General features: G+C 42.8%; 1 protein-coding gene across 20 annotated transcripts in view; it reads left to right on the top strand.

Annotated features, from left to right (window-relative positions):
* MEF2C (myocyte enhancer factor 2C) overlaps nucleotides 1–23831 on the top strand; it is a 356157-nt gene that overhangs the window by 179685 nt on the left and 152641 nt on the right. For all 20 annotated transcript variants that reach the window (XM_077288831.1, XM_077288814.1, XM_077288784.1 and 17 more), the window contains one exon: nucleotides 6596–6784. In XM_077288831.1, coding sequence (XP_077144946.1) covers nucleotides 6731–6784 — 54 coding nt within the window. In that variant the 5' untranslated portion in view covers nucleotides 6596–6730. The remainder of the gene's footprint in view (nucleotides 1–6595; nucleotides 6785–23831) is intronic.

Genomic DNA, 23831 nt, shown 5'->3' with positions numbered 1-23831 from the left:
TCCATCTGAAGGATCCGAATGTGGTTAATAGTCGGACATGTTGGGGCAAAGAATTCCAGAGAATGGGGGATATTCTGGAGAAGTCTTGGAGGCGGTTGTATGAGGAGCGAATAAGTGTTGCAGAGAGAAGGAGGTCTTGGGAGGACCGGAGATTACATGAGGGAAGATATCGGGAGATTAGCTCAGAGATATATGGAGGAGACAGGTTATGGATGGGTTTGTAGGTCAGTATTAGTAATTTGAACTGGATACGCTGAGGGAATGGGAGCCAGTGAAGAGATTTTCAGAGGGGGAAGTGGAGGAGTAGTTAGGAGAGAGATGAATTAGTCAGGCAGCAGAGTTAAGGATGGACTGGAGAAGTGCAAGGGTGTTACCGGGGAGGCAACAGAAAAGGATGTCACAGTAATCAAGGCGGGAGATGATGAGGGCATGCACAAGCATTTTATTAGATTGACGGTTGAGGAAAGGACGGATTCTGGAGATATTTTTGAGCTGGAGGCGACAGGAGGTGGAGAGAGCTTGGATGTGTGGTTTGAAGGACAGGGCAGAGTCAAAGGTTACTCCGAGGCAGCGGACTTCCGGTACGGGGGAAAGCGTGATGTCGTTAATTGCGATAGATAGGTCAGGTAGGGAAGATCTATGGGATGGAGGAAAGATGATGAGTTCAGATTTGTCCACATTGAGTTTGAGGAAGCGAGAGGAGAAGAAGGAGGATATGGCTGATAGACACTCTGTGATTTAGGACAGCAGAGCGGTGACGTCTGGGCCAGAAAGGTAGATCTGAGTGTCATCAGCATAAAGGTGGTACATGAAACCATGAGACTTTATGAGTTGTCCCAGGCCAAGTGTATAGATTAAGAAGATTAGGGGTCCTAGAACAGAGCCTTGGGGTCTCCAACAGAGAGAGGGTGGGATGAGGAGGGAGTGTGGGAGTGGGAGATGCTGAATGTGCAGTTGGAAAGGTATGAGGAGATCCAGGATAGGGCAAGGTCTTTGATGCCAAAAGAGGAGAGGATTTGTAGTAGGAGGCAGTGGTCAACTGTGTTGAAAGCAGAGGACAGGTCTAGAAGGAGGAGTACAGAGTATTGTCCGTTAGCTTTTGCTGTAAGTAGGTCGTTAGTGTTTTGGTCAGGGCTGTCTCAGTTGAGTGATGGTGGCGGAAACTAGATTGTAGATTGTCAAAGAGCAAGTTAGATGAGAGGTGGGAGGAAAGTTCAGAGTGGATGTGCTGCTGAGTTTGGAAGCGAATGGGAAAAGCGATATTGAGCGATAGCTGGACATAGCAGTTGTATCGAGGGTTGGCTTTTTAAGGATAGGCAGCGGCGGTGGCACAAATTAATCTCCGAGCACATCCAAAATACTCAGAGACCTCCCACGCATGCTCGGAAAACCTGAGTAACGAGCACATTCGCTCATCACTAATAGGCACCAATTCACTGGCATATATAAGTGGAGGAATGGCCCATGACAACCTTTTAGATTTCAGAAGAGTCCTGCGATGGGTAACTCATCCTACTTTTTCAATTGCAGTAATCCTGAAAAGTCTCCATCACTGTGTCTAGTTGTGCACTGTGTGCTCTGGAGCACTCTGACACTACACTATATAAATATATAATGCATCAAACAGCACAGCCTTGTCATCGATCAACATTCAGGGCTGAGATAATGACTCCAAATAGGGCAGGAAAACCCTTCAGAGAGACTCAACATGAACTGATGGATCATGGATGGAAGTTTGTTTGTAAAGTGTCATCTGGAGAGGTAACGGGACGTTAGTAACACAGGGATGCTCACTCATCATTTAGAACATCCGCATTCACTTAAATACTGAGTGTAATTTACCCCCAAAAAGATAACACACAATTATAGCAATTATTTTAGCTGCCCCATAAAGGGGATTTGTGTAAATGAATTCCTATAATGTGTTATCCATCATTTACATTTCTATGATTTGCTTTAATATTTGCTGTAATATTCCTATAATCTATTGCCCAATCGTCCAGAAAATAATCTGGAATCTCACAGCACAAGTGCGAGAAGACTGAGCAGAAGTTGAAAACTTTCAGTACCACTGGATTAAGTGAATTTTATTATATCTTACATCTAACATATATTAAGCGGTCAGCGAGGGCCGGTGCATAACATAATCAATAATAAAAAATGATCGTGTCATCGTTGATTTTATGCTGTATAAAAATGATTTAGAAAGATAATAGAATAGTTAAATAATTTCTGGTGAAATGTGAACAATATTCTGAAACACATAAGAAATATTTTAATATAGATTTACAAGTGAATTCAAATAATGATTTATTTGTTTAGTTGAAATCCCCCCCCAAAAAAAAAATTGCGCCAAAATCCTGATTTAGATGAGGCATGCTGTGAATTTGGAAAACCGGAACGCAAATTAAAATTCTCAAATTAGTTTTTTAACGTGATCCTTTTGATATAGCGATATGTTATGTTTCGAGTGTTCTTCGAACCTTCCTAAATACCGGGTCAGGGCCAATAAATAAAACAATATGTGGTGAGATCACGTGATGATATTGCCTTGGATCTTTGGGTGCAGTTTTTCTCCTTGGATTTTTTAGAGGAATGGTGAAATTGAAAAGAATTTGGAGAATATTTCCCCTATCAGTTCCCGGCTATTATTTACTTTACGCACAAGCTGTTTCAAACGTTTTGTTTGAAAGTATAAAATGTATCCCTGATAAGGCTGGTGGGAGGGACGGAGCGTTCTGTTACTGTACGGGGAGAGGATTGTGTCCTTCCTGGCTGCTCTGTGATTTCTCCTTTCTCACTGGGGTCCACAGATCCATAAATCAGCTTTCATCCTGCTAACCAATCCTGTAAGCTGTCCAGGCTGACCTTCCACCCCTGTGTGAACAGAAGCTTATGCAGGCACAGTGCTCTAAGTGGATAGTGCCACTGGCTTCAGCTGAAAGAAAGCAAGGGAAATAGTTCCATATGCCTTTGCTGGGGATTAGCATATTGGCTTACGGTTACAGAGAAAGCCTATTAAGCTGCTTTGCGTCCTGCATGTGCCTGTGAACTACTCTAAAACTTAATGTCTGAGGTAAGAAGTGTGTCAAAGCAGGAGAACAAGTGTAATCTTATGTGCGGACATTTCATGCTGTTTCCCATGCTTTGTGAAGTCAGAGTTGTTATCCAAGTCATGACATGAAGTCCAAAATCAGGAATCATTCCTTGTTTTTAATGTTGCTGCACTGTGGTATTTTCTACGAGTTTTTCATTTTTATAGTTGATTCATTTTATAAATTTTTATGATTTTTTTTTATTTAGATGCATTTGCTTAACCAGGATATGTGACAGTTTTTTTCACTTAAAAATAACCTAAGAATGCTAGAAAGTAGTTTCCGTAGTTTAGGTTGGAATTAGGAAGTAGGATATTTAAAGATGGCAGTCATAGCAAACTTGTAAGGACTTGGTTGGTGACATGTGCTTAATGTTTCCTGCATGTGGTTTATCATGATTTCGAGAAATGCTGTTATTGTGTAGTGTTGGTGCTGTGTGGATGTATTTTTGTGCTTTGTGCATGTGTGAGTTTTGGGTGTTTTCTATGTGCATGAATGTTTGTGTTTTGTGTGCATGTATGTTTGTGTTTTGTGTGTGCAAGTACATATGTTTTTCTTTTACATGTGTTTATGTTTTTACATGTGTGTGTATGTTAATGTTTGTGTTTTGTGTGTTTGTGTTTTCTCGTGTAAGTTTCTGTTTTGTGTGTATGTGTGTGTTTTGTGTGCGTTTGTGTTCTGTGTGTATGTTTGTGTATGTGTGCGATTTGTGTGTTTGTGCTTTGTGTGTGTTAGTGTTCTGTGTGTGCATGTTTGTGTTGTGTGTGTTTTTGTATGTGCGTGTTTTGTGTGTGTTTGTGTTTTGTGTGTATGTTTGTGTCCTGTGTGTGCATGTTTGTGTTGTGTGTGTTTTGTGTGTGCGTTTGTGTTCTGTGTGTATGTTTGTGTATGTGTGCGATTTGTGTGTTTGTGCTTTGTGTGTGTTAGTGTTCTGTGTGTGCATGTTTGTGTTGTGTGTGTTTTTGTATGTGCGTGTTTTGTGTGTGTTTGTGTTTTGTGTGTATGTTTGTGTCCTGTGTGTGCATGTTTGTGTTGTGTGTGTTTTGTGTGTGTGTTTGTGTTTTGTGTGTGTGTTTGTGTATGCTCGTGTTGTTTGTGTATATTGTTTCTTTCTACTCATGTTTATTTTACACAGTATTTGCATTTATCTATATCACCATATAGTATGTAATATACCTTACCGTGAACATTTTAGTGAGAAGACGACACATCATTTACAAACGATACAAACACTACACTATATAGGTGTTTGTCATATATAAATTTCAGTATTTTGGATACATACCAACACATACAAATATTTTCATGATTAATAACTGAGGCTCTTTGTTTAGAGCCATTTTTCTCTATTGATTTGCAAATAAGAGCTCGGTGCCACTATGAGTACACGAGTTAAGTACAAAAGGCAATGTCTGGCAGCAGTATTTTCATGGCAAGTGCTAAGTCAAAAGAGAGAAAATAAGTGAATAGGATACACGAGCTGTGCTCTTTTTTATTCAAAGAAGCCGGCAGTGTCTCAGTACTCATCCCCAGTGTGAAGCAGCTTTTCTACCTCAGCAGCTTTGAATTAGAGCCAAACAATGGATTAAACAACCAGTACATCGGCTTAATGTTACATCTTGTATTGGAGAGATCCATCAGATTGGCTGTGAGGAGCATGGATAGACATCACTGTAAACACAAGTGATGTGCTCCATGGTCCTGTATTATGCTACCAAATAAATCACCTTTAACCCCTGACGTGCCAAGGGATCAGCAAAGCAGAGCAAATTCATTAGTCAAGGGATGTGTTTTCTCCCATACAAATATTTACATTCTTAGCGATATGTATGTATATTTCTTTAAATAAATAAATATATATATATGGTATATATAATTTTTTTTTTGTAAATTTCACGTTTTCTTTTTCTTTTTTTGTAATAACCTTTTGAGCTCCGGATACATTGATCCCAAGCAAATTGATATGTTGTCCTGTAAATAGTTACCTTGATCTTCACTAATGCACTTTGTGAAACCACGAATAGTTCTATGATGGAAGTTTGGTGTTTTTGAATAATCAGCATTGCCAAGGACATAGTCATAATAAAGAACTGCCGGTAGTGCAAAATCACTCAACTGGCCCATATAGCACATGTTTTTAAAGAGAGATTTCTTTTAAATGAAAATAAGGATGTTTGTTGAGAAGTTAGCGAAGACTGAGCAAGACTAATGGTAATATCACTTTGATACAGTACTGCGATTGCTGATATTTTACTTTATTGGTTTATCCATTAAATAATGTCTTGTGTATTAGCTTTAATTGCACTGTAGACAAAGCCTTAGATAAATCACGGGTCAGCTTGTGCCATCTTTAAATGGAAGATTCAAAATTTTAAAATGTTGATCTGTAAATCAATAACAATTCAGTTTTCAATTTTCTCCAATTTCAATGTGGAGGACTATTTTATTTTTCCTTAGCTTAGAAGATTCATTACAATGGGGCCACTTCTTCAATTGTCACTTCTACCACATTAAAGGATATAAAAAAACATTTTAAATGCGATTAAGGGCAGCGACAGTAGATAAACCAGCAGCATGCATCGTGTTGTGTAACTTGCCACAGCACTGATCATAAAGGCTAGTAAGTTAGGGCAACAAAGAATTTCAGATCCTATGCACATATCTATGAGTCTGTATACTTAGGCACTGTGGTATGTATATGGACCGTGATATATGCTCGTCTGAACTCAGCCTAAGACCACGGTCACAAGTTCAGTATTTGGTCAGGTTTTTATATCAGTATTTTTAAGCCAAAACCAGGAGAGTGCCGGGTATTGAGGCGAGAGACTCAAGCGAGTGTGACCCCGGCCTAATAATCAGAGGAAAAGTATAATAGAAACTCGTCATCACTTCTGGATTTTTCACTCATTTGTGGTTTTGGCTTCAAAATACTGATGTAAAATACTGAATAAATACTGAACATGTGAGCGCGACCTTATACACCTGCTAAATACTGATTCTCCGAAAGTATTTACTTTTGAGGAGTGATGACATGCCATACATGCATGTATGCATAAATAGTGAAATCCATCAATAGTGACGGCTATTACGTGCTGTGCATGCCAACATCACCACGGAGGTCAGTGATTGCCTGCAGTAGTCACATGGATGTGACGTTATCATGCCAGCAAAGTCAACAAACACTAGATGGGGCCGCTAGAGCATTGGCATCACAGCACTGGTATATAACAGACCCTTTTTTTCATTTTACAACATTTTCTGTAATGAGTTTCATTTCTTAACCTCTCAAACTACCCAGTAAAAGGTCCACATAATCTCAGGGTTACATTGACTGTGTTGCTGCAAGGTATAATGATAATGCAACAATTAGGTTGCAGGACATATGAATGTCACAGCCGCCATATGAATAGTAAAATGCATCAAATCTGCCTTGATTACGATATATGTTAATACGAGTTAATAACATTTACTAATGAACTATCCTTTCTTTTTCAAAACAGGCACGGATGTCAAGATCAGTAAACTGAAAAGGGTAATAGGAAAGTGAAAGAACTGTAAACGGAAAGAAGTGAGAAGGACAGAAGAAGGAAAAATACATTGCTTTAAGGACGAGAGAAGAAAGAAAAACGGGGACTATGGGGAGAAAAAAGATTCAGATCACGAGGATAATGGATGAACGTAACAGACAGGTAGGAAAGAATGGATGGAGCATATTATGGACAAATCCCTTCAGTGTACAGAGTAATGAGCCTCCCCTTAAGAATCACATTTGTGTAATTAATCACAGTGAATATATTAAGCGGTGCGCACAATGTATAAACATTGGGCTTTGTCAGATTGAAAAAAAAATAATTAATTGACAAGCAAAGCAACAGTGGCACTAGCTCAGCAGCTCCGATAGAAACAGCTGATCGCGCTCATAGGTAAAAGTTGACACCCTCTGATCATAACACTGTATAATGATGTCGCATTTGACTCGATAGTGCAACAAGGATTTGGAAAGAAAAGTATATTGCTAGAGAGATAAATCTTCGTCCTGCATATACATAGACAAATATTCACATTTATTTGGTATATGCTACCAAAACATTTCAGAAAAAAATAGTTTTTATAAAATAATTTCCGAAATTATAATTTTTTTGGGGGGTAGGCGGGGTGTTGCTTTATTATTAACCATAAGGAGATAGTCTTGATGTTGAATATAATATTTTTATTAAAATATTATAGAGCAAATAATTCTGCCTAATGAAAATAATAAAATGACAAAAAAAACAAATGTTGCAGAAAAACACCCACACTATAATATAGAGAAGCAGATCTACCCTTGTACATATTGAAGAAAAATACAAAAATTATATAATACCTCAAAACCCCCCATAATATTGTAGAGCAGTTAATTCTACCTTTATACAAAGAAAAGAAAATAAAGAAAGTAATAAGAGCTGAAATATTACATAACATTCTCACAATGCCTTCCCTATTGTAAATGTATGACAAATGTAAAATTATTTGAGGTTGGTTGCCCGGCCCCCCACTTCCACCCTCGAATAAGAAAAAAAGAAAACAGAATACTGTATATTTGCAAAAATACTAGGATTGGGTGTCATTTCTCGAGAACATCCTTCCCAGTGTTCTTCATTTATCTTCTGGTAGTCACTGTTGGGTATGTGTCTTTACCGCAGGGTAACAGATGCTTCTAATAATTCAGGGGTCACTAAGATGATGGTGATCTACACATTGCAAGTGTAATATGTTGGGATAGCAACCATAAGCTACTCAACAGGGGTTGTTGGGAACATATGCTTGATCTTTACCTTGGAGAGAAACAATGTACCTGAGAAAATGTAGCTATAAATAGTTATGACTACATACAGTGGGGGAAATAGGTATTTGATCCCTTGCTGACTTTGTAAGTTTGCTCACTGACAAAGACATGACCAGTCTATAATTTTAAGGGTAGGTTCATTTTAACATTGAGAGATAGAATATCAAAAATGAAATCCAGAAAATCACATTGTATAAATTATATACATTTATTAGCATTTTGCAGTGCAAAATAAGTATTTGATCCCTCTGGCAAACAAGACTTAATACTTGGTGACAAAACCCTTGTTGGCAAGCACAGCAGTCAGACGTTTTTTGTAGTTGATGATGAGGTTTGCGCACATGTCAGGAGGAATTTTGGTCCACTCCTCTTTGCAGATCATCTCTAAATCATTAAGATTTTGTGGCTGTTGCTTGGCAACTCGGAGCTTCAACTCCCTCCATAAGTTTTCTATGGGATTAAGGTCTGGACACTGGCTATGCCACTCCACGCCCTTAATGTGCTTCTTTTTGAGCCACTCCTTTGTTGCCTTGGCTGTATGTTTTGGGTCTTTGTCTTGCTGGAAGACCCAGTCACAACTCATTTTTAATGTCCTGGTGGAGGGAAGGAGGTTGTCACTCAGGATTTTACTGTACATGGCTCCATCTGTTCTCCCATTGATGTGGTAAAGTAGTCCTATGCTCTTAGCAGAGAAACACCCCCAAAACATAATATTTCCACCTCCATGCTTGATAGTGGGGACGGTATTCTTAGGGTCATAGACAGCATTTCTCTTCCTCTAAACACGGCGAGTTGAGTTAATGCCAAAGACCTCAATTTTTGTCTCATCTGACCACAGCACAATCTCCCAATTTGTCACAGAATCATCCAGATGTTCATTGGCAAACTTCAGATGGGCCTGCACATGTGCCTCCTTGAGCAGGGGGACCTTGCAGGCACTGCTGGATTTTAAACCTTTACGGCATAATGTGTTACCAATGGTTTTCTTGGTGATTGTGGTCCCAGCTGCCTTGAGATCATTAACAAGTTTCCCCTGTGTAGTTTTAGGACGATCTCTCACCTTCTTTATGATCAAGGATAACCCACGAGGTGAGATTTTGCTTGGGGCGTCAGATCGATGTCTATTGACAGTCATTTTGTATTTCTTCCATTTTCTTACTAGTGCCCCCACAGTTATCTCCTTCTCACCGAGCGTCTTACCTATGGTTTTGTTGCCCATTCCAGCTTTATGAGGTCTATGATCTTGTCACTGCATGTAGGATAGCTGCGGAGACACCATCACGTGTTTATCGACGCAAGCAGTGAATAGCCAGACCTTTCCCCGGGAGGGAGCAACCACGGAAAGGGCAGCATCCAATACAGGAAAACCACCTATGCCAAGCATGGTATCCATCCACAGACAGCTGTTTCGGGGTGTTTGCCCCTCATCAGTGTGGAGTAGGAATCTGGCTATTAGGAGCAGTGCCTAGTAAAAGGCTGTGAAGGAACAGATGATTGGCCTCGGGGAGACCAAAACATCCAACACCGCGGAGACACCATCATGTGTTTCTCAATGCAGTGATCCAGAACACTGCCCCCATCCCTTATGGGAAATATGCAAATGCATGTAGGATAGCTGCAGAGACACCATCACGTGTTTCTCGACGCAAGCAGTGAATAGTCAGACCTTTCCCCAAGAGGGAACAACCACGGGAAGGGCAGCATCCAATACAGGAAAACCACCTATGCCAAGCATGGTATCCATCCACAGACAGCTGTTTCGGGGTGTTTGCCCCTCATCAATGTGGAGTAGGAATCTGGCTATTAATTGGATGTTTTGGTCTCCCCAAGGCCAATCATCTGTTCCTTCACAGCCTTTTACTAGGCACTGCTCCTTGTTGGTGTCTCCGCGGTGTTGGATGTTTTGGTCTCCCCGAGGCCAATCATCTGTTCCTTCACAGCCTTTTACTAGGCACTGCTCCTAATGATGGTGTCTCCGCGGTGTTGGATGTTTTGGTCTCCCCGAGGCCAATCATCTGTTCCTTCACAGCCTTTTACTAGGCACTGCTCCTAATAGCCAGATTCCTACTCCACACTGATGAGGGGCAAACACCCCGAAACAGCTGTCTGTGGATGGATGCCATGCTTGACATAGGTGGTTTTCCTGTATTGGATGCTGCCCTTCCCGTGGTTGTTCCCTCCCGGGGAAAGGTCTGGCTATTCACTGCTTGCGTCGAGAAACACGTGATGGTGTCTCCGCAGCTATCCTACATGCATTTGCATATTTCCCATAAGGGATGGGGGCAGTGTTCTGGATCACTGCGTTGAGAAACACGTGATGGTGTCTCCACGGTGTTGGATGTTTTGGTCTCCCCGAGGCCAATCATCTGTTCCTTCATATGATCTTGTCACTGACATCTTTATAAAGCTCTTTGGCATTGCCCATGTTGTAGAGGTTAGAGTCTGACTGATTACTTGAGTCTGTGGACAGGAGTCTTTTATAAAGGTGACTATGTAAGACAGCTGTCTTTAATGCAGGTAATGAGTTCATTAGGAACATCTAACTGGTCTGTAAGAGCCAGAACTCTTAATGGTTGATAGGGGATCAAATACTTATTTCTCACTGCAAAATGCAAATAAGTTTATATAATTTATACCATGTGATTTTCTGGATTTTATTTTTGAAGTTAAAATTAACTTACCCTTAAAATTATAGACTGATCATGTCTTTGTCAGTGGGAAAACTTACAAAATCAGCAAGGGATCAAATACTTATTTCCCCCACTGTATGTTACTTTATGAGTTTCTTAATTCAATGTAGCATGTTTCATAAAAGTGTTCTTTTGATAAAATATCAATAATTTTCGTGCCTACACAAATGGTGGCAGGATTCTAGAACAATAAGGGATTCAATTTGGATTAGGGTATGACAATCTGCGGAACAGAAAGCAATTCTAGATCATGTGCCCCTTTCTTTTGTCTATGCATAGGTGTAAATATGTATATTATATTTATGTTTATTCATCTGAAGCTTCCAAACACATGACCTTAACATATGGGCAGTCAAGAATTGTTTAACCCCTTCATTACCGGAGGTATTTTCAGTTTTGCATTTTCGTTTTTTGCTACCCTTCTTCCCAGTGCCATAACTTTTTTATTTTTCCATCAATATGGCCATGTGAGGGCTTGTTTTTTGCAGGACAAGTTCTACTTTTGAAAAACATCATTGGTTTTAACATAGCTTGTACTGAAAAACGGGAAAACAATTCCAAGTGCGGTGAAATTGCAAAAAAAGTGCAATCCCACAGTTGTTTTTTGTTTTGCTTTTTTACTAGGTTCACTAAATGCTATAACTGACCTGCTTTATGATTCTCCAGGTCATTATGAGTTTATTGACTACAAACATGTCTAGGTTATTTTTTATCTGAGTGGTGGAAACAAATTCAAAAAAAATTGCGCCATTTTCCGATACGTCTCCATTTTTCGTGATCTGGGGTTTCATGGGTTGGGCGAGGGCTTATTCTTTGCGTGCCGAGCTGACATTTTTAATGATTCCGTTTTGGTACAGATACGATTGTTTGATTGTCCGTTATTGCATTTTAATGCAGTGTCGCAGCGACCAAAAAAACGTAATTCTGGTGTTTTGACTTTTTTCTCGCTACGCCGTTTAGCGATCAAGTTAATCCTTTTTTTTATAGATCCGGCGATTCTGAATGCGGTGATACCAAATATGTGTATGTTTGATTTTTTCTATCGTTTTAGTTTGAATGGGGCAAAAGGGGGGTGATTTAATCTTTTATTTTTTTATACTTTTTACATTTTTAAAAACATTTTTTTCACTTTTGGCATGGGATACTGTAAGCTGCCATAACCCGATTGGTTCTGCTATGAACAGGCGATGATCAGATCGCCTGCATGTAGCAGAATACCTCACTTGCTATGAGCGCCCATCACCGGGTGGTGCTCATGGCAATCCAGCAGAGACATACTCTATGAGACCTCAAGTTGTCATGCCAACCCATCGGTGACCCACATGGGGGTCACCGATGGGCAGATTTTCAGCGCAATTGCTGGAAGTGCATGGTAAATACCGCTGTCAGCATTTGACAGCGGCATTTAGGGGGTTAATAGCCGCAGGTGGATCGCGATTCCACCCGCCGCTGTTCCAGGCACATGTCAGCTATTCAAAACAGCTGACATGTGCCGGGAAATATGTGGACTCACCGCCGGAGCCTGCATCAAAGGAGGGTGTGCAATATTGGTGTAATGTTACACCCAATGTCGGAAAGGGGTTAAAGGGAATCTGTCACCTACTTTTTCGTATATAAGCTTCGGCAACCGCTATCAGGGGCTTATCTACAGCATTCTCTAATGCTGCAGATAAGCCCCTGATGTAACCAGAAAGATAAGAAAAACAAGCTAGATTATACTCACCCAGGGAGAGGTCCGATGCGGTCCGGTCTGATGGGCATCGCGGTCCGGTCCGGGGCCTCCCATCTTCTTTCGATGACGTCCTCTTCCTCGCTTCCTGTCACGGCTCCTAAGCAGGCGTACTTTATCTGCCCTGTTGTGAGCAGAACAAAGTACTGCAGTGCGCAGGCGCCGGGAAAGGTCCAAGAAGCTGCACTGCAGTACTTTACACTGTCCTCAACAGGTCAGATAAAGTACGCCTGTGCAGGAGCTGCGACTGAAGCAAGGAAGAGAACATCATCGCATGAAGATGGGAGGCCCCGGACCGGACCGCGACACCCATCGGACCAGGCCGCACTGGACCGCCCCGCAGGTGAGTATAATATAACCTCTTTTTCTTATCTTTCAGGTTACATCAGGGGCTTATTCTGTGATGCTGTAGATAAGACCCTGATGGCGGTGGCCAAAGATTATATACGAAAAAGTAGGTGACAGATTCCCTTTAAAGGCATAGTAATCTTAATGTATGTAAACTCTTGACTTTGCAGTAAGTAATAAAAATGCCTTAAAACATTTTCTCTCTCTCATTATTCTGGAATTTGGCAAATATTAATAATTATGGTAATCCTAATTGACTTAAAATGGGAAATGTTTATTCTGATTTCATGTCAGGTATTGAGAAAAACATGCAGATGTGTCTTTTTATATAGTGTATGTAAACTTCTGATTTCAACTGTATGTATATATGTAACTATTTGGATGCAGACTTGTAGTTCGATACAGTTCTTGGTGCTAATAAGATGATCCACATAGGAGGACCTATCAATGGATCTCATAGGTGGACACTAGTATAAATGGCACAGGGGATTTTGCATCAGGGATGTGGATCTTGAAGTTATGTTTTGCACATAAAGACTGCTTAGACACATTACTTTTTACAAGCTGTCATCTGCCCATTTCAGAGATAGTAAGTTGAATAATGTTGTATAAGAACCTTCTGGTCACTGCATGCCCATTAATTAATGGCTACTAGTAGGGTTGAGCGAAACGGGTCGGCCATTTTCAGAAGTCGCCGACTTTTGGCAAAGTCGGGTTTCATGAAACCCGACCCGACCCCTGTGTGGGGTCGGCCATGAGGTCGGCGATCTTCTGAATCTGGTATCGGAATTCCGATACCGAGTTCCGATATGTTTGCGATATCAGAAATCGGTATCGGAATCCACATTTAAGTGTAAAATAAAGAATTAAAATAAAAAATATTGATATACTCACCTCTCCGGAGGCCCCTGGACATTGCCGCTGGTAACCGGCAGCCTTCTTTGCTTAAAATGAGCGCGTTTAGGGCCTTCCATGACGTCACGGCTTCTGATTGGTCGCGTGCCGCTCATGTGACCGCCACGCGACCAATCACAAGCCGTGACGTAATTCTCAGGTCCTAAATTCCTCATTCTATGTGACCACATGGGCGGCCGCGACCAATCACAAGCCGTGACGTCATCTAAGGCCCTTCACGCGGTCATTCTTAAGAAGGAAGGCTGCCGGAAAGAAGCAGAGCGCGTCCGAGGGTGAGTATATACCTAATAGGAATATACTCACCCTCGGCTTCTTTCCGGCAGCCTTCCTTCCTAAGAATGAGCGCGTGAAGGGCCTTAGATGACGTCACGGCTTGTGATTGGTCGCGGCCGCCCATGTGACCGCTCACGCGACCAATCACAAGCCGTGACGTCACCGCAGGTCATTCACGCGCTCATTCTTAGGAAGGAAGGCTGCCGGTTAGTACCAGGGCTCGTCCGAGGGTGAGTATATCAATATTTTTTATTTTGATTTTTTATTTTACACTTAAATATGGATCCCAGGGCCTGAAGGAGAGTTTCCTCTCCTTCAGACCCTGGGAACCATAGTATCCCATTGCACTGCATTGGGTTTCGTGTTTCGGACGACCCCGACTTTTTTATAGGATCGGCCGATTTCACTCGACCCGACTTTTGAGAAAGTCGGGTTTCGTGAAACCCGACCCGATCCTATAAAAATAAAAGTTGCTCAACCCTAGCTACTAGGCTACTAGACTTCAATAGAGAGAAACAAACTTTCCACTTTCCATAGTTTTTAACTGCAAATAAGCATCATAGCATCCATTTTCTGTCAAATGGCTCTCTAACACGAGCGTATACATCGGACAAGTGCTACCCGATGTTTTATCTGATAGCACTCGGACCAGTGTTATACTATGAGGCAGTGCAGATCTGCTATTTTTTTCTCATGTCGATTCGGCATGAGAAAAAGATCGCAGCCTGCTGTGCGTGGCTCTGCAAAACAGATCATGCACATGCATATAAGTCTATGGGTGTGAGTAAAACATCAGACTGCACTCGGATGTCAATTAGGAGCAGTCTGATTTATGCAGACACAGACAATGGAGTAGATGGAGAAATTAAGTTCTCCATCTTCTCCACACCTTTGGTGCGATTCTCTCATGCGAAAAAAAGTATCACAGTAAGCTGAAACTCAGCTCAAATTCTGACAAAGTTTGAGCTGAGTGACAGTTACATAATCAAGCCAATTCTCTTGCGTGAGAGAGTATATGTTATCTTCACTGTACAATGGGACAACTTCACTTATCTGTAAATGTGAGATCCAACAGTGCCACCAGTCCATTTAAATCTGCCATTCTTTACTTTGCTGCTGCTATGCCATGACATCCAGTTACTAGTGATGAGTGAGTATGCTCCTTACTCGAGATTTCCGAGTATGCTCGGGTGGTCTCCGAGCATTACAACATGCTCGGAGATTTAGTTTCTCTCGCCGCAGCTGCTTGATTTGCGGCTGCTAGACAGCCTGAATACATGTGGGAGTTGTCTATTTGTTAGGGAATCCCCACGTGTTCAGGCTGTCTAGCAGCCGCAAATCATCCAGCTGCGGCGACACAAACTAAATCGCCAAGCACTCACAAATACTCAAGAGACCACCCGAGCATGCTCTGAAATCTCGAGTAATGAATATGCTCCCTCATCACTACCAGTTACATGAATTCTCCTCCCAACCACTTGGCTCCTTAGCATCACCAGTCCAGGGACAGAAGTGATTACTGCCGCAGTCATGAAGATGTACTGATGATCTACACTACTTGCTGGATAGAAACCTTGCAAATGTTTCAGAACTATGGAAAGCTATACTAGCAAGAAAACACAAAAAATATCCAGATAATTTTGTGTAACTCACTCAGTGTCATTGTGTAAGCATCTAGCGTAGTTCATAGGTCAATGCCCGGATTACCTTTCATCAGAGCCCGATCCCACCAAAAAAATAGCTAAGGCAAGTGAAAGTGCTCTTTCCTTTTTATCATGGGATCCATGCTGAAGTGCACCAGTAATTAATTGCAGTCATTAACAATTTGCCAGACACACATTCACACACTAAACATCACACATGTGGGTTAAGGTGTATGTAGGCTTGTTATACCTGTAAATTACAAGGTGAGATATCAGAATAAGCACCAGAGAATAGAAGGCAGGAGGGGCCGGCACAATGGTGGGCGTATAATCTGTACTTGAAATTATTGACTCTACGGAAGCTGGTTACAGGGCAGTGGGTATGATAGAGAATATATTTTATCTTCGCTATTTCCAACAGGTGGCGCTATAGAGTTAAGTCCTCTTTTTCTCAGAAGAGGCAATTTGCATATTAAATTTCCCAGAGGAGCATTGTACGGCGAATAAGCCTCCTTACCTTGACAAGCCAGAGCTGGTATGTCACTCTCCATAAGGAGAAACCTTATCCCTTAGACCCCAGTCCAGAGCCTCTCACCTAGCCAAATCAGTTCTCATACATCGCACTGACGAGGGCCAACAGCCCGAAACACCGTGTCTGCGAATTGAGATACTGATTTGGCTTTTATCCTAAGTCATATTGCGCGACTCATTAAAGGGTTGATTGTGACTTGTAGGATAGCTACTTCCAACAGGTGGCGCTATAGAGTTCAAGTCCTCTTTTTCTCTGAAGAGGCAATTTGCATATCATATTTTTGACAAATTTTAGAGCAATGAAAGAGACCTCTGGAAAAGTATGAACAGTGTCCATTGTAGATTGTTTATTCACCCTGAATGTCCCTAATATTTCATCCCATAACAGTAATACATCCATTCATGAGTGGCTTAATTTGTGTTTATTAAACCCAAGACAGATGAAAGACCTTCTTCTATCTCATGTGAACTTACTGAGCTGTACTGAATCACAAAGTGTGAAAAAAAAAATTGGAGATAAAGAGGAAACATGTCAGTGAATAGCATCACACAGCCAATAGAAAAAACATATTATCACTAGATATGCCTTGAAACACACTTACAGGAATGTTCTTTTTGGGGATTAAGCTAGGATTCAGTCCAAAAAATCAGCCATGGGTAGGCCACGTTCACACTTTCAGTATTTGGTCAGTGCTTTACATCCGTATTTGTAATTAAAACACAATGTACAACGGAGGAAAAGTATAAACCCACTCCTGGTTTTGGCTTACAAATACTGATGTGAATACTCACCAAATACTCAACGTGTGAACGTGGTCATATATTGTGGGTTAAGCTACGTTCACACATTCAGTGTTTGTACTTTTCCTCTGTTCTCCTAATTTTGGCTTACAAATACTGATGTAAAATACGTTATATTGAGGTGTAAGAGTTTGGTCTCATGATGAAAGCTATGGACTAGTTGATGCTTCAGTTCGACAAAGCTGCTCCAGTCTTCAGATGTCTTGGGGCCCGTCAGCTCTACTTCTGGCTTGGGATTGACACAGGATACATTTTAGGCCGGTTTCACACGTCAGTGGCTCCGGTACTTGAGGTGACAGTTTCCTCACGTACCGGAGCCACTGACACACGTAGACACATTGAAATCAATGCATCTGTGCAGATGTCATTGATTTTTTGCGGACCGTGTCTCCGTGTGCCAAACACGGAACCATGTCAGTGTTCGTGGGAGCGCACATATTACACGGACCCATTAAAGTCAATGGGTCCGTGTAAAACACGTACCACACATGGACGTTGTCCGTGTGCAGTCCGTGTGGCGTGCAGGAGACAGAACTACAGTAAGCGCTGTCCCCCCCACATGGTGCTGAAGCCGCCATTCATATCTTCCCTGCAGCAGCTGTTGTGTATCCGCTTTTTGGGCTCCCCTGGTGGTTGCTGGTGGTACTGGTGACTTGTTTGCACTTTGCTGCTTCTGTTCACCTGCTTCCATCAGTGTTTGGGAGTTTCCTATTTAGCCTTGCTCTCCAGTCTTTTCCTTGCCGGTCATCATTGTAACCAGAGCCTTCAGTTGCATGTTCCTGCTACTAGTCTGCTGATCAGCTAAGTGGACTTTGTCCTTTTGTTTTGTACCTTTTGTCCAGTTTGCAGTTTTGTTATTCTCTGTAGCTGGAAGCTCTTGCGGGCTGAAATTGCCACTCCTGTGTCATGAGTTGACACAGGAGTCTTAAAGTAATTTCAGGATGGTTTTTGAAAGGGTTTTCAGTTGACCGTGAAGTCCTCTTTTGTATCCTTCTGCTATCTAGTAAGTGGACCTCTCTTTGCTAAATCTACTTTCATACTGTGTATGTCTTTTCCTCTTAATTCACCGTTATTACATGTGGGGGGCTGCTATCATCTTTTGGGGGATTTCCCTAGAGGTAAGCCAGGTCTGTTTCTTCCTCTACCAGGCGTAGTTAGTCCTCCGGCTGGCGCATGGCATATAGGAAGCCGTAGGTATGCTCCCTGGCTACTGTTAGTTGTGTGGTAGATTTAGCTCACGGTCAACTCGAGTTTCCATCACCCGAGAGCTCGTTCGTTACTTATATGTTTCTTACGTTCCCTTGCCATTGGGAACCATGACAGTATGACCGGCCTGTGTTAAACTTATTGGCAGAAGAAAGGAGAGAAAAAAGAAGTCTGTAGATTTTTTTTTTTTTTTCCTATGTTTGCTCCATAGTTGGATTAGTTGTATTTCAGCTCTAATTACAGCCTTTGCCTTTCTCTCCTTCTAATCCTTGAATGGCTCTGAGCTCACCTGTTTAAAGATGGATCCTCAGAGTTTGGCTGCAGGTTTAAATAATCTTGCTACGAAGGTTCAAAATTTACAAGATTTTGTTATGCATACTCCTATTTCTGAACCTAAAATTCCTACACCAGAGGTGTTTTCCGGAGATAGATCTCGGTTTTTGAATTTCAAATATAATTGTAAATTATTCCTTTCTCTCAGACCTCACTCCTCAGGAGATCCTGTCCAGCAGGTTAAGATTGTAATCTCTTTGCTGCGAGGTGACCCTCAAAATTGGGCATTTTCATTGGCACCAGGGGATCCTGCGTTGCTCAATGTGGATGCGTTTTTCCTGGCTTTAGGGTTGCTTTATGAGGAACCTAATTTGGAGATTCAAGCTGAAAAAGCTTTGATAGCCCTATCTCAAGGGCAAGATGAAGCGGAGATATACTGCCAAAAATTTCGTAGGTGGTCTGTGCTTACTCAGTGGAATGAGTGCGCCTTAGCGGCAAATTTCAGAGAGGGCCTTTCTGATGCCATTAAAGATGTTATGGTCGGGTTCCCTGCGCCTACAGGTCTGAATGAGTCCATGACAATGGCAATTCAGATTGATCGGCGTTTGCGGGAGCGCAAACCCGTGCACCATTTGGCGGTATCTTCTGAAGAGACGCCAGAGAAAATGCAATGTGACAGAGTTATGTCCAGAAGCGAGCGGCAGAATTATAGGCGTAAAAATGGGTTATGCTTCTATTGTGGTGATTCTGCTCATGTTATATCAGCATGCTCTAAGCGTACTAGGAAGGTTGACAAGTCCATTTCAATTGGCACTTTACAGTCCAAATTTATTTTGTCTGTAACCTTGATTTGTTCATTATCAGTTATTACCGTGGATGCCTATGTGGACTCTGGCGCCGCTCTGAGTCTTATGGACTGGTCCTTTGCCAGGCGCTGTGGGTTTGATTTAGAGCCTCTGGAAGTCCCTATACCTCTGAAGGGTATTGATTCTACACCTTTGGCTTGTAATAAACCACAGTTCTGGACGCAAGTGACTATGCGTATGACTCCAGACCATCAGGAGGTGATTCGCTTCCTTGTGTTGTACAATTTACATGATGTTTTGGTGCTTGGATTACCATGGTTACAGTCTCATAACCCAGTCCTTGACTGGAAGGCTATGTCTGTGTTAAGCTGGGGATGTCGGGGGGCTCATGGGGACACTCCTATGGTGTCCATTTCGTCATCTATTCCATCTGAGATTCTGGCATTTTTGTCTGATTATCGTGATATTTTTGAAGAGCCTAAGATTGGTTCACTCCCTCCTCACAGGGATTGTGATTGCGCCATAGATCTGATTCCTGGCAGTAAATTTCCAAAGGGTCGTTTGTTTAACCTATCTGTACCTGAACATGCTGCTATGCGCGAGCATATTAAGGAGTCCCTGGAAAAGGGACACATTCGTCCTTCTTCATCTCCTTTAGGAGCTGGTTTTTTCTTTGTCTCTAAAAAGGATGGCTCTCTGAGGCCTTGTATTGATTATCGTCTCCTGAATAAAATTACAGTCAAATATCAGTATCCGTTGCCTTTGCTGACTGATTTGTTTGCTCGCATAAGGGGGGCTAAGTGGTTCTCTAAGATTGATCTTCGTGGGGCGTATAATTTGGTGCGAATTAAGAAGGGGGATGAGTGGAAGACCGCATTTAATACGCCTGAGGGCCATTTTGAGTATTTGGTAATGCCTTTCGGCCTTTCTAATGCACCTTCTGTCTTTCAGTCCTTAATGCATGATATTTTCCGTGAATATTTGGATAAATTTATGATTGTGTATTTGGATGATATTTTGATTTTTTCTGATGACTGGGAATCTCATGTTCAGCAGGTCAGGAGGGTTTTTCAGGTTTTGCGGGAGAATTCTTTGTGTGTAAAGGGTTCAAAGTGTGTTTTTGGGGTTCAAAAAATTTCATTTTTGGGGTATATTTTTTCCCCTTCTTCTATTGAGATGGACCCTGTCAAGGTTCGGGCTATTTACGACTGGACGCAGCCTACTTCTCTGAAGAGTCTCCAGAAATTCTTGGGCTTTGCTAATTTTTATCGTCGATTTATAGCTGGTTTTTCTGGCGTTGCTAAACCTCTGACGGATTTGACTAAAAAGGGTGCTGATGTTGCCAATTGGTCCCCTGCTGCCGTGGAGGCCTTTCGGGAGCTTAAGCGCCGCTTTTTGTCTGCCCCTGTGTTGAGCCAGCCTGATGTTTCTCTTCCCTTTCAGGTTGAGGTCGATGCTTCCGAGATCGGAGCGGGGGCGGTTTTGTCGCAGAAAAGTTCCGACTGCTCAGTGATGAGACCTTGTGCGTTCTTTTCGCGAAAATTTTCGGCCGCCGAGCGAAACTATGATGTTGGTAATCGGGAGCTTTTGGCCATGAAGTGGGCATTTGAGGAGTGGCGTCATTGGCTTGAGGGTGCCAGACATCAGGTGGTAGTTTTGACTGATCACAAGAATTTAATTTATTTGGAGTCTGCCAGGCGCCTGAATCCTAGACAGGCACGTTGGTCGTTGTTCTTTTCCCGGTTTAATTTTGTGGTCTCGTACTTACCGGGTTCTAGGAATGTGAAAGCAGATGCTCTTTCTAGGAGTTTTGAGCCTGACTCTCCTGGGAATTCTGAACCTGCTGGTGTCCTTAAGGATGGAGTGGTTTTGTCTGCTGTCTCTCCAGATTTGCGACGTGCTTTGCAAGAATTTCAGGCGGATAGACCTGATCGTTGTCCGTCTGGTAGACTGTTTGTTCCTGACGAGTGGACCGCTAGAGTCATCTCGGAAGTTCATTCTTCTACTCTGGCAGGTCATCCGGGAATTTTTGGCACCAGAGATTTGGTGGCTAGATCCTTCTGGTGGCCTTCCCTGTCTCGAGATGTGCGTGTTTTTGTGCAGTCTTGCGATGTGTGTGCTCGGGCCAAGCCTTGTTGTTCTAGGGCTAGTGGGTTGTTGTTGCCCTTGCCTATTCCGAAGAGGCCTTGGACGCACATCTCTATGGACTTTATCTCGGATCTCCCTGTTTCTCAGAAGATGTCTGTCATCTGGGTGGTGTGTGACCGTTTTTCTAAAATGGTTCATTTGGTGCCATTGCCTAAGTTGCCTTCCTCATCTGAGTTGGTCCCTCTGTTTTTTCAAAATGTGGTTCGCTTGCATGGTATTCCGGAAAACATCGTTTCTGACAGGGGTACCCAGTTCGTGTCTAGATTTTGGCAGGCAGTCTGTGACAGGTTGGGCATTGATTTGTCCTTTTCGTCCGCATTCCATCCTCAGACCAATGGCCAGACGGAGCGAACTAATCAAACTTTGGAGACTTATTTGAGGTGTTTTGTGTCTGCGGATCAGGATGATTGGGTTGCCTTTCTGCCGTTGGCGGAGTTTGCTCTTAATAATCGGGCTAGTTCTGCCACTTTGGTTTCTCCTTTCTTTTGCAATTCAGGGTTTCATCCGCGTTTTTCATCTGGTCAGGTTGAATCTTCGGATTGTCCTGGAGTGGATGCAGTGGTGGATCGGTTGCATCGGATTTGGGGACAAGTGGTGGATAATTTGGAATTGTCCCAGGAGAGGACTCAGCAGTTTGCTAACCGTCGTCGTCGTGTTGGTCCCCACCTTCGCGTTGGGGACTTGGTGTGGTTGTCTTCCCGTTTTGTCCCTATGAGTGTTTCTTCTCCCAAATTTAAGCCTCGGTTCATCGGTCCTTATAGGATTTTGGAGATTCTTAACCCTGTTTCCTTTCGTTTGGACCTCCCGGCATCTTTCGCTATCCATAATGTGTTCCATCGGTCGTTGTTGCGGAGATATGAGGTACCGGTGGTTCCTTCTACTGAACCTCCTGCTCCTGTGCTGGTGGAGGGTGAATTGGAGTACGTCGTAGAGAAGATCTTGGACTCCCGTATTTCCAGACGGAGACTTCAATATCTGGTTAAATGGAAAGGCTATGGTCAGGAAGATAATTCTTGGGTAACTGCCTCTGATGTTCATGCCTCGGATTTGGTTCGTGCCTTTCATAGGGCTCATCCAGATCGCCCTGGCGGTTCTGGTGAGGGTTCGGTGCCCCCTCCTTAAGGGGAGGGTACTGTTGTGTATCCGCTTTTTGGGCTCCCCTGGTGGTTGCTGGTGGTACTGGTGACTTGTTTGCACTTTGCTGCTTCTGTTCACCTGCTTCCATCAGTGTTTGGGAGTTTCCTATTTAGCCTTGCTCTCCAGTCTTTTCCTTGCCGGTCATCATTGTAACCAGAGCCTTCGGTTGCATGTTCCTGCTACTAGTCTGCTGATCAGCTAAGTGGACTTTGTCCTTTTGTTTTGTACCTTTTGTCCAGTTTGCAGTTTTGTTATTCTCTGTAGCTGGAAGCTCTTGCGGGCTGAAATTGCCACTCCTGTGTCATGAGTTGACACAGGAGTCTTAAAGTAATTTCAGGATGGTTTTTGAAAGGGTTTTCAGTTAACCGTGAAGTCCTCTTTTGTATCCTTCTGCTATCTAGTAAGTGGACCTCTCTTTGCTAAATCTACTTTCATACTGTGTATGTCTTTTCCTCTTAATTCACCGTTATTACATGTGGGGGGCTGCTATCATCTTTTGGGGGATTTCCCTAGAGGTAAGCCAGGTCTGTTTCTTCCTCTACCAGGCGTAGTTAGTCCTCCGGCTGGCGCGTGGCATATAGGAAGCCGTAGGTATGCTCCCTGGCTACTGTTAGTTGTGTGGTAGATTTAGCTCACGGTCAACTCGAGTTTCCATCACCCGAGAGCTCGTTCGTTACTTATATGTTTCTTACATTCCCTTGCCATTGGGAACCATGACAAGCAGCGTTTGCTGTAGAGAAGATATGAATAATCCTTTTTTTTTGTTGTTTCTCATGTTTAACATAAAGATCCCTGTCCCCACCCCCTGTGCGCCCGCCCGCTGTTATTAAAATACTCACCCGGCTCCCTCGCAGTGTCCTGTCCTGGCCGCAGCTTCTCCTGTATGCGGTCACATGGGGCCGCCCATTACAGAAATGAATTTGCGGCTCCACCCCTATGGGAGGTGGAGCCGCATATTCATGACTGCAATCGGCGGCCCCACGTGACCGCTCATACAGTAGAAGGTGCGGCCAGGACAAGACACTGCAAGGGAGCCGGGTGAGTATTTTAATGCCGGCGGCCAGGCGCACAGGGGATGGGAGGGGGGAGGATACCCTAAAGTTTATTTTAAACACAAAAAAACAAAAAAAAAAAGACTTTTCATCCCTTCTCCCCAGCGAGCGCTGGAGAGAACGGATGAATGGCGGCTTCAGCACCATGCTGGGGGGACAGCGCTTACTGTAGCACTGTCTCTCCTGCACGGTCTGTGTGGTACCCAGGCGGCACACGGCTGCCGCACGTGTGCCACACGGATGGCCTACGTGAGCTCACGGACACACGGACACGGATAACTCTGGTACCGATTTTTTTCTGGTACCGGAATTATCTGGACGTGTGGGACAGGCCTTAAATAGCTAATCCAGGCCCCTTT

This window comes from Ranitomeya variabilis, chromosome 1 (genome assembly GCF_051348905.1).
Source record: "Ranitomeya variabilis isolate aRanVar5 chromosome 1, aRanVar5.hap1, whole genome shotgun sequence".
NCBI lineage: Eukaryota > Metazoa > Chordata > Amphibia > Anura > Dendrobatidae > Ranitomeya > Ranitomeya variabilis.
Note: the sequence above shows the minus strand (reverse complement) of the source record. Positions and strands in the feature narration are given on the sequence as shown.